This window comes from Delphinus delphis, chromosome 1, assembly GCF_949987515.2.
Source record: "Delphinus delphis chromosome 1, mDelDel1.2, whole genome shotgun sequence".
NCBI classification, from domain to species: Eukaryota; Metazoa; Chordata; class Mammalia; order Artiodactyla; family Delphinidae; genus Delphinus; species Delphinus delphis.
In genome coordinates this window covers 109,371,032-109,383,006 of record NC_082683.1, presented here as the reverse complement: position 1 = coordinate 109,383,006, position 11,975 = coordinate 109,371,032, and the positions used below count along the sequence as shown (strand labels likewise).

General features: G+C 42.5%; 1 protein-coding gene across 1 annotated transcript; it reads right to left on the bottom strand.

The window, feature by feature from the left end:
• Window positions 1–3,410: 3,410 nt before the first annotated feature.
• LOC132422588 (late cornified envelope protein 7A-like) lies at window positions 3,411–3,794 on the bottom strand. Its single transcript, XM_060007364.1, has one exon. The coding sequence runs from the start codon at window positions 3,792–3,794 to the stop codon at window positions 3,411–3,413; it is 384 nt and encodes a 127-aa protein (XP_059863347.1).
• Window positions 3,795–11,975: the final 8,181 nt, after the last annotated feature.

The window sequence follows — 11,975 nt, the reverse complement described above, 5'->3', positions numbered from 1 at the left end:
TACAATATATTCTACGTATAATTTCTTTGCTCTGTTTTTGTCTATTGTCTTTCTTCTCTCACCAAAATGTCACCTCCAAATGGGCAAAGTTTTTTTTTTTTCACACGGACTCACCTCAAGCTTCTAGAATAGTCCCTGACATATAGGGAATAAACAATGTTGGTTGAATGCATGAATGCTGATTGTTAGTTACTTTTTTGTGTGTGGGCTGTGGTCTCTGCTATAACTCCAAACTTCATTTGCACAAGGTGAGAAACCTGTTTTTAAAGTCTGTTCTCCAAACATCATCCAAACTAACAGAATGTGTCCCTTCACAGCCCCACTCCTACCTCCTATTTATTTATTTTTTTTTGCCTCTGTCATCAAAATTAGGGATGATTATGACCATCTTCTTTAGTTATAGCAGCTAAATTTATTGGTGATGAGAAAATTGAGGCCAGTTTGCTCTGTAATGGAGCAAATCCTTGTGGTCTCTCACTTCTGGGTTCAGGTCCCTGAGGCCCAGCTTCCTGTACTTCTCCTTTGATATTATCCATTATTATCATATATTTATTTGGTTTGAAACCCAAAAGGTAAAAAGGATACACAGTGCAATTTCCCCCTGCTACTCCAATCCCTTCATCCAATAGCAATCAGTTTCTCAAATATCTTTCCAGGGGTATTTTATATGCTAAAAGCCACACACAAACATGTATACCTTTCCTTCTTTTAACAAAATAAGAGAAACTCCACATTGTTTTGCTCACTGCTTTTTCTCATGTTGGGGATCATTCCATTTCGGTACATAAAGAGTATCTTCATTCAGTTTGCTGTCTGAATAATAATCTAGAGACACATGGGAATTCCCAATTTGAGCTCTTGCAAACAATGCTGTGGTGACACACTGTACATACATCGTGCCTCGGGGAGAATGGATATAGCATACATTTCCCTAAGTGCAGTTGCTTCCTCAAAAGATAAAACTGAGAGACGTTGTCAATTTTTCTTCCATGGATGTTTCACCAATTTACATCATTCCTCACAACGTGTAGAACTGCATATTTCCCCACAAACTCACACAATGAATTCATTATTAAACTAATTGTGCTCTATCAACCTGATAAGTTAAAACTGATATTTCAGAGTAGGTTTGAGTTTTTCTTAGTAAGTCAGCTCAATTTTCTTTCATTATGCTTGGGAGCCATAATATTTCTTTTTCTGGAAACTGCCCAGTTATGCAATTTACGTGATACTTAATTAATTTCCCCTATATATTTGGTCCCAGCTTTGAGCTTCCCATTGAGTCCTATTGATCTGTCTGTATATTCATGGTCTAGTACCACACTATCTATATAACAGCTTCATAATATATTATAAATATATAATATCCAGTAGAGCTAGTCCCTGCAAATTACTCCTGGTTTTTAGAATTGTCTTGGCCATTTTAATATTATGCTTTTGTGCTCAACATCACTAATTATTAGAGAAATGCAATCAAAACTACAATGAGGTATCACCTCACACCAATCAGAATGACCATCATAAAAAAATCTACCAACAGTAAATGCTGGAGAGGGTGTGGAAGAACTGGAATCCTCTTACGCTGTTGGGAGGTATGTAAATTGGTACAGCCACTATGGAGAACAGTATGGAGGTTTCTCAAAAAAACTAAAAACAGAGCTACCATATGATCCAGCAATCCCACTCCTGGCATATATCTGGAGAAAAACATGGTTCGAAAGGATACATGCACCCCAGTGTCCATTGCAACACTGTTTACAATAGCCAAGACAAGGAAGCAACCTAAATGTCCATTGACAGATGAATGGATAGAGAGGATGTGATACCTATATACAATGGAATATTACTCAGCCATAAAAAAGAATGAAATAATGCCATTTGCAGCAATATGAGTGGATCTGGAGATTATCATACTAAGTAAAGTAAGTCAGACAGAAGAAGACAAATATCATATGATATTGCTTATATGCAGAATCTAAAAAAATGATACAAATGAACTTATTTACAAAACATAAACAGGCTCACAGACTTAGAGGACGAATTTATGGTTACCAGGGCAGGGGGAGGAGGGGGGAGGGATAGATTGGGAATTTGGGATTGACATGTACACACCGCTATATTTAAAATAGATAACCAACAAGGACCTACTGTAGAGCACAGGGGACTCTGCTCAATATTCTGTAATAACCTAAATAGGAAAAGAATTTGAAAAAGAAGAGATACATGTATAACTGAATCACTTTGCTGCACACCTGAAACTAATGTAACATTGTTAATCGACTATGCTCCAATATAAAATAAAAATTTAAAAAAGAACCATAGTCCTGAAGGATGGGCAGAGCATTGCTGTTGCCTATGGCCCACTGTTGGGTTGGAAAAAGTACCTTAAGAACTTGCCCCCCAACCCATGGCATTTGTCCCATTAAATAGAGGAGGAAAAGAAACCACATAGGGTGGATAGCAACACCAAGGCCCAAATGTCTCTCGGGGGTATTATGCTCACTGGACCGTGGTGTACATTCCCACCAGATTCTCGCGCCTGTGTGAAGAGAAGGCATGAGGGACTCAGTCAGGAGGATTCACTCAAGGAGAGCATTTTTCATGGCTTTTTGAACTGAGATCTGAAGACTACATGTACCCCTGTGGCATTTCCTTCTTAAGCATGTGATTCCCCCGAATAAAAATGATCTGGAGGCTAAGTTCTGGAACTGGGAAGTATCGTGTCCTTTATGAGTAGGAAGAAATTTCAGTGATGGTAGCAAATGTGGCAATAGCAGTGGAACAGGGTCACTGATACTTTGGGAACATCCCCTTCTTATTCCCCTCTGGATATTTTTTGTGTGTGTGTGTGTGTGTGTTTTTTTTTTTTTTTTTTTTTTTTGCGGTACGCGGGCCCCCCACTGCTGTGGCCTCTCCCGCTGCGGAGCACAGGCTCCGGACGCACAGGCTCAGCAGCCATGGCTCACGGGCCCAGCCGCTCCGCGGCATGTGGGATCCTCCCGGACCGGGGCACGAACCCACGTCCCCTGCAACGGCAGGCGGACTCTCAACCACTGCGCCACCAGGGAAGCCCCCCTCTGGATATTTTTTTCACAGCCCTCTCAGGCTGCTCAGACCCAGGGTCTACCTAGAGGGAATTTCCCATCTGGTGGCTATTTGTGGGAATCTGCTTAAGGAATCCAGGTTCCTGGAAGCTCCTCAAAGCTGAGGATGGGGGAAATCAACAAACTCTAATTAGTTTTGGGTGCCAGGAAAGATAAGCTTTATTTGTGCACACTGATAAGGCTTTGGGAAGTAGAGTTTTCTCCAGCGTTCAGGTCTTCTTGACCTAGGACCAGAGCTAAGGCCAGGAAGTGTGAGATTTTCAGGAAAAAGAGGAATCCATTATGTACACATCTAGGCAGCTTAATTCAGGAGGAGAGGGACGAATAAAACCGAGAGTGAGAAGTGATGTCAGCTCCAGACTGTTCTTTGGCTGTGGCTCTTTTGCTCCTCCAAGGTTGCAGATCAGCTGTAGCCCCAAAACTATGGCAGCAACTGGAACATCCAGAGGGTTCCACCTCACAGCAGTTGGAAGGCTGGGGCTGGCATAGGTAGACACTTGGAAACCGGTGGGACACCAGAGAGCAGCAGCTTCCAAAGCCAGAAATACAGCAGCTGGGGACACAGCAGGAAGGGGCAGGAGGCGGGCAGGGAGCCAGGGCCTGAAGAGCCTTTGGGGGGTGCTTGGGTGGATATTTGGGGAGGCACTTGGCAGGGAGCTGGTACTTCTGCTGGTTTTGTTGGCAGGACATCTTGGAAAATGTTCAGTTGCTCTATAAAGCAATGCAGATATTTCAAAAGTTCAGTGATTATAAATCTCATTTGTATCAGTATTTTTCCTACAGAGTCTGAAGTTCTGTAATTGATTTTGTGGTTCCAGGACCCATGTCTTTACAGCAGATTAGCCCTACTTTCCTGGCATAGGAGAAATCAGGCAGTTGGTAAGTTAGACTTTGGTAACACCTTCTCCTACCTGTCCTGGTTCTCCTACGACTCCTGACTTTAAAGGCAGTAACATAGGGCACTAGGCAGTTTCAAAAATCGTAAGTTTTTTTTATAACGTTATCTGGTTTATGCATTCTAGAAACCACATGTTTAGCCTCAGCCCATGGTCACTCCACCTGTTTTCATCATCTCCCTTCTTTTCATTCTTACATCATGGGCTCTACCTTCAGCCCTGTGTGGCTGTCTCTTGTCCTACCAAGTAGCCTCCCCCACCACTGGCCCAATCTCTGGTTACCATTTATCCCCCCTAGGATTGCTACTTCTGAGCCACACCAATGATCTTCATGAGCCTTATCTTCCTGCAATTACCAGGTAGTTCCCATTCTCTCCAACCTGTCCCATTCAGCTGATGTGTGGCAGTCCCAGCCACCCCCAAATTGCCATCAGATCAATGAGGACACTCACCTTGTTCTTCTACCCTTGGGCAAGTGATGATATGTCAAATGCAATGAGGAGATAGTGTGATCTGACGTCTTTTATACATATCTTGCACCTAACTCAAGGGAATAAATCATGTGAAAGCTGTTCTCAACCAGGTGGTTATGATGACAATTTCCCACATTCAAGTGGCTCCGTCACTTTGTCACACTGGGTCACTATTGGATGTTCATGAGTATCTTTCCAGAGCATCCCTCCCCTCCATAAGCCCTGGAATTATTTCCATAAAGATGAGAAGATCGTGATTTATAAGGGAGTTTATAATGGCGCAGCTTCAGGATTGAATTTAGGGTTTCTGGAGGAATCCAACACATGCTTGAGATAAAAATCTAAAGCCACAAATGTTGGGTCACCCGAACATATGAAGGAGTTTCTGAAAACTCGATCAACAGGTTTGGGACCAATAATCCAAGCACACTTGGGCCACAATCAAAGGCTCAGTGTATCTGATTCAGATCCCAAAGTGCCTAAAACATTGACCAACAATGTAGACTCATAGAAAAGCCCAGCTGGAAAGGATTTCAGGCCACTATTTACCCTCCACACATGGATGACGAAACTGAAAGCCAGAGCAGATGAAGGAGATGCTCTGAGTCCTGCAGAGTCTGAACTAGAAGCCAGGTCTCCTAACTCTCTGAGACCATGAATCCAGCCACCTCTTTCTTTGATCACAGTTCCTTGTTTCCAACTTCCTTCATTATATCCACTGGAACCTACTAGAGCCCTGCCCACCAGCAACCTTTCCTAGTTTGCTTTTCTTAGTTCATCATTTCAACCACTCTTTGGCCAATATAATAAACTTTCTTGCCCCTTCGGCTTGTTAATGCACTTGACGGACAAAACCCAAACCCTGGCTGAATCTGCCCTGCTATGCCTAGCTGCTATGAAAATTAAAAACAAAACAAAAACAGATCCTTTGGAAAGTTGGTGTTATCTTAAGATCATAATCATCCACCTGGTTGAGCCCAAAATACTGCTTGGCAATCCTGTATACTTCTCTGAATTTACTGCGCACACACATCACGCCTTTCCTCCTCTCTTGAACCTCTGAAACACTTGATGCTGCCTCTAGATAGATGATACTGCCCCTACTTCATGGGGTAAACAGCACCCGTCAAGTGTAAAATACTCCGCTTCCTACCACCAAGTCTACTCATGCCTGCAACCATCCTTTGTGACTTCCTGTGTTGGAGAAGGATCAGCTCCTTTTCTTTTCTAATGCCTGTCCCTATTCCTTTGCTCTGAATCCTTGTATCTCCTATGAAATGCTCCCACAGTTTACGGTATTTCTCATAACACCATGCTTGTATTTATTTTTCTATATCTGTCATCCTGGATAGAGTGAAATGTCAGTGTTTGCTGGTTCACTCTTTATCCTCAGCACCTACACAATGCCTGACATCTTGTAAGTGCTCAAAAAGTATTTGCTCAGTGAATTAATGAGCTGTGGTTGAGACAAAAGTCTCTCTCCTTTCACTCCTGGAGAGAGAGTACCTGGGAGGCCAGGTTAGCAGCAAGCAAATGGGTCGGGTGTGGGAGGCTGCTCCCAGGACAAAGTCATCAATAAAAACGAACCACAAGAACTTGACAATGGAAGTCAGGAATCTAGTCCTGGCTCTGTTACTCCCCCTGGGTTTCAGAGGAGACTGGACCAGATGGTCTCAGTACATCTTCAAGTGTGTATTTGCATTTATGAGCATCAGACCTCCAAGGATTAACATCCAAGTGCTACCTTTCCTGGTTTGCTGTTTTCCCTGAACTTATTTTATCTGAGGTTGGGAGCAGTGGTGAACTTGATGAAGAGGGGAGAGATGATGGCTGGTGTGTATGTGAGGATGTGAAACATTGCAAGGTAAGCCACATGATGAAGAAGCAACTCCATATAGTCTAGTTATTTCATCCCACTTATTAGAGGAAATTATTTAACTTGTCTGGTTGTGACAAAAGAGAGTATTGTGTATATATGTGACTCTTGCTTAATCGTGTCCCTCCTATCTAAGAGTGTGAGCTATTGAAGCCCAGATCTGTGGGATGGGCAAAATTATGCTCCTTCTTTGCATGGCCCCCACTAAAATATTACAAATAATTTTCAAAGATTGGAAAACATTGTTCTATTGTATTGATCCAAAATCATCAATGAATTACTGTTTAAATAATGAAAAATTATTTATCCCAACAGAAACTCCTTTCTTGGAGTAACTTTGAAATGACCATTTTAATGACATTAATTTTTCACTGAGTACCTGTTAGGTGCAGGATTTTGTGAATTCGAAGATTAAGATACTTCTTTGCCCTTAAGGAATGAATGATACAAGTGGGATGATATGAGAGAAAGGAAGGGAATTAAGATTTATTCTCAACCTCTCATCCATCAAACATGTTATTTTCATTATTCCAACACATTATTTCTTGAGTTCCTTGCTGTTAATCCCACGTTACAGATAAAACAAGACTGAGGCTCAAAAACAGAGTGCAAGTTAGTCAGGGGGTGAGAGGGAAACAGGCATTCTAGGTAGAGGGAAGCAGAACACATGCATAGGCACGGAGATGTGAAAGGGCTTGATCTTTTCTGGAAACAGAGTAGCCATACTATTGGATAAAAGCAAGAAGTGGGACACTAACTGGACAGAAAGGAAGGGAGGGTCCAGAGCATTAAGAGCTTTACTTGCTGGGTTGTGTACTTTAGCCTATAGATTAATAGCTTCCAAAATTATATCCTTTGGAACCCTGTTACCCAGGTTGTGCAAACATCACCTCTTCAGAGAGCCACACCTGCAGACAGTATGAGTTGCTCCGTTGCTCTGGGGGTGCTTCCAGCCCTCCCTCCCTGCCTCCACCCTTGCCTACGTGTCAGTTTCATGTCTTTGCATGCACAGAAGCTGGAAGAAGATGAGTCTTGGAATTGGGGCACTGGCCTTTGAACCATGGGTATGTTATTTAGTATTTTTGAGCCTCGTCTCTCTTTTTCTTTTTTAACCTGTAAAATAGAGTTAACCATAAGAATCTCATAGAGCTATTTAGTGTAATAATGCAAATAATGTTTGACAAGTAGTACATTGAAAATACATTTTAGTTTCCTTCCTTTCCCTCACCATTCTACTGATATGGGGGTTCCTAAAAACTTTGAGTCAGATTTTAAATGATCGTTTATCCTAAATTCTTGACAATTTGGGCTACCTGAGAGGGGGAGCCTGAGCAGACAGCAATCTGGACCTTCCATTTACCCCCTGTTGCAATAGAGTCATTGCACCTTTACCGGCTTTATGTATTAGAGGCAAACAATCAATTTCATCTGAAAACTAGATCATGCTGCCTAAAAACTTTTGACTAGAGACAACTGGGTCCTCCTTGACCTTTTAATCAAAGGAGGGACATGATGAGATTTTTATTTTAGAAAGATTACTTGGGTTAGGTGGCCTTAGGTGCCTTGATTTGGTTACTTAAGCTGAAGTCTATGGTGACAACCAGGCTACAAATCTGATGTGAGGATCAGAGCTGGACTCGGGGGAGCTCTTTGTTAATGAGCTTGTAGACAGAGGGACTGGTTGGAAGGTGATGGAGGGTCTTCTCTTCCTCGAGGGCTGTCTGGACCTCATATATTTCTTGACTCTATCCTCATCTGCCCAAGCACTTCCTCACCATCCTGCCTGCCTGAGGATTCAAGCGTGCTCTGGATTCCTGCTGTCTTGGGTGTGCCCTTAATGGAAGGGTGAGGTACCAATCAGGCCAGCATTGGTATGCATGAGATTCTTATCAAGCTAATTCCTAAGTGATGAAATAAAGGAAAATAAGGATCTTCTTTCTGACTTGAGTGGTCAGATCTTTGAACAGTCCTCCTATGGGACAGAATTCCAAATGGCAGGCAGACATGTGGGTCTGACTCTGGCAAACTGCACTGGGAGAGGATTCATGGTCCTCTCAATGGCAGTGGGATTCACACCTGCATTGCTGAAGGACTCATGCTGCTTGTGCTTTCCTTGGGGTAGAAGGAACAGTCATGACCCATGTTCAATGACCTGGCCCCGGGGGTCTGAGACCATCCCAATTAGTGGATGGAAGAAAGGGACAAGATCTGCTCAGCATAACACATCCCCATGACTTCTGTGACATGGTCACAAAAGCCAATCCCCCGCCCCTGTCTGTATAGTGTCGACTAGAGACGTAGGCCCACCATGTATAGGATGGTGGTTTGAATGAAGAAACCAACACCAGCATTGAGTGGGGTTCTGTAAGCTGTAGGTACAGTACAAACATCATTCTTTATTGCAGTCCCAAGTATTCCCTGGCTGCTGAGTCCTATTCCTGTGGTATTGGGGAACACACACCAGTGTCATCTGGTGCCAGTATTACGACCCCTCCTTTCTCTAAATTCTCCAACTGTAGAAAACTCCCTTAGAATGAAGTAGTAGGTCATCCCTGAGGCACAGGCCCAGTCCTGACACTGACCAGCTGTGGGTCATTTGCCTCTTTCAGGCCTCAGTGTCTTCACTTGTAAAGTGAGTGTGGTTATTTGTGTTGTTTTTATCTTGATCTCTGAGGTAATGATGAGACCTCTGTGCTTAGGGGCTGCTTGATCATATTAGGACCTGAGTGACTTTCTGATTGGTCATCTTTGACGGTTGTTGTGGTAACAAATGTAAGCATCCCTCTTTGAATCCTGGGCTCTACCCTGGCCCCTCAGTTGACCTCAGTGAGTAGAGCAATAACTAAGACCTCTTATTGCAGTTTGTATTTACAAATGTCACCAACAAATGATGCCTTTTAGTCCTAAGATCAGAAAGATGCAGAGAGATCACCTTGCCTATGCTTCTCCTCCAGGCAATGATCCCAAGAAGATATTTATAAATCTTCCAAGAAATGAGACACCACAACCTATAGCAACAGAGCTTTCCTGCTCTTGTATAACTTCATCCCTCTCTTCTGATGTTCACCAAGGTGAACAGAACAGATCTTTGGCTCCACCATCCTCCCATACTTAGTGACTGCTGTACACATAATATCTCTGGGTCATCACAACCACATGCTAAAGACTTCACCATCATTCTCTCCACTGTGTCAAAAAGAGAGAACCCAGTAGATTGTATCTTTCAGCTTGCAATTAACACATCTTAAGGAAAAGGCAGGGATGGTAATACTGCCCCTCACTGAAAAGCCAGCTTCCAGTTGGATCAGGAGTATTATCTTTACCTAGGAAGGACAGTTCTATGAAATGTAAGAGGATAGGGGGCAGGCATTAAGAAGCCTCAGGCAAGTTGCTCAGTTTGTGGCATCAGGACTTTCTGCTCTGTCAGTCTGTGAACCTGTAGTTCTAAGCCATTCATACTTTAGAGATAGTAGTCCCACAAGGGGAGTCCCTCACATTCCCCCACATTTGTCTTACATTTCACAGGTTTTACTTTCTCCTCTGAACAACACTGTGAGTTAGGCGTTACTGCCTATGGAAAACCTGAATATTGGAAAGTTTATGAGCAAGTGAAGATCACACAGTTCTAGGCTGAAGAATAATAGGGTTAACCCAGCAAGGAACTGCATGAAGCAAGGAAAGAATTCTTTTAGTCTTGATCTTGGTGCTGTTATAGATCAGAGACTCTACACCTTCTGTGCATCTGAGCTATCTGGGAAGCACTGTTAAAATGCAGATTCCTGGTTCCCAATTAAGACCTATTGAGTTATAATCTCTGAGGGGTGGGTCCTAAGTATTTACATTGTTTAAATATTCTCTGGGTGATTCTGCTAGTTTGAGAAATACCGTCCTAAAGTGTAATATGTATGTATGGTAGTACCATAGAATGAAAGTCAGCCCTAGAACCTTCGGGCAGCAGTGTTTCCTCAGCCTCTTAATCCCTTCCTCCAAGCTCCTCAAGGGATCTTCACAGGCAGTTAAAAGATGTAAGGAGCACTGTCAACTCACAAACTCATTCCGCCTTGGAGGGGTCTTAGCAAACACCTAGTCAGGTGCTTATATTCCCTCTCCCATATGCCTAATGCTTTCTGGCCTAAAATGAAATGCTTTTATTTGGAGAACTCATTACCTCACAAAGTAGGATATTTCCTTTCTGTAATTTTTGTTAGAAAATTTTATCTAATAAATGCATGAGATCAGATAATAAAGAAATAATGGCAATACCTCGAAAACCGTTCTTGACATAGAGTCAGTACTTATTTATTTGTTGAATGAGTGAATTAACTGGAAATAAAATGTGTTGTTTGGCTTGGTTATATGGTTTCATTTCACACATGAGAGTTGAAGGATCAGATAAGTCATTTCACAGAGTTAAAACAGAGGCAGAATTATGATGACACTTAAGGTCAATTGACTTCACCCAGTGTTTATGTTTGGCGTGGGCAGAGGGGGAGCACGATCCTCTTGGGAGCACAGCATAGGGGTTAAATGTCTAGTATCTGCACTCGGATCACCCAGCTTCAAATCCAGGTTCCATCACTTATTATTTGTACAACGTTAGGCTTGTCACTTGTCTTCTCTGTACTATGACTACTCATCTGTAAAATGGTGATAAAAATCACATCTACTTCATAGAGCTGTTGTGATGATTACATAAATAATATGCATACAGTCGTTAGAAGTCAGGTTGTACATAGTAGGTGCTCTATAAATACAGATTGTTGCTGTTTCTTTTTGTGTTGTTGTTGGTATTATTATGTTACTATTTGGCTAGTTCAGTGTCACTCAGTGCTGAGGGTCTATATTTTTATTTCTCTAAACATTTATAAATAACAATGAATATCATGAGAACATGTCAGTGACTGGGAAAAGCTGGTTTCACGACACTCTTCCCACCTCCCGCCCCCAACAGGTCCACCACCATCTCCTCCAAATATCCCCACGAGTCATGCATAGGTTGAGGCTGCAAGCTGTGACAATGGACATTGGGATGGATCAGGCAAAGATTCAGGGTTAATTGGAGTCATCTATTTGAAAAATGGCTCTCATATATCAGAGCTATTATATAAAGTTATAATGAGGAAAGTTCCCTAAAAATCATTTGCCTGTAGGGTCTGAGAGCAAACTTATTAACTAGGCACTAGAAAAATGAGTAGAGCTAGTGTTCGATCCAGGCAGGGACTGAGTTTGTATGGGGTTCAGAGTATGTCAATCCCTCTACTCCACTGGCAATCAAAGCAGGACAGAGAGAACCTGTCAGCGATAAGGGTAGAACTTCTGGGAATTCAATCAGAAGGAGAAGAATGGAGACATCACAGGTCCATGTCGAGAGGGCATACTGAAGCTCAAGGGAGGAGGAGGGATCCGTCAGAATTCAGGGACTTGAGAGAATTGACAGAGCATCTGTAGAGAGAGAGAGCAGTCTGGGACTTAGGTTCTGTTCTTGTTAGGTGTTAGAAGAAGCCTGAGCAGGTGGTTAACAGAGCAGTAAGATAGGTTTATTTAGACCCCTTTATCTTATTTGAACATCATTTCACACCAGAATGAAGAATGGAGGTACTTTTATTATCCATGTTTCACAGATGGG

Coding starts and splice junctions, on each gene's coding strand:
- LOC132422588 (XM_060007364.1), bottom strand. CDS start 3,794: ATGTCCTGCCAACAAAACCAGCAGAAGTACCAGCTCCCTGCCAAGTGC.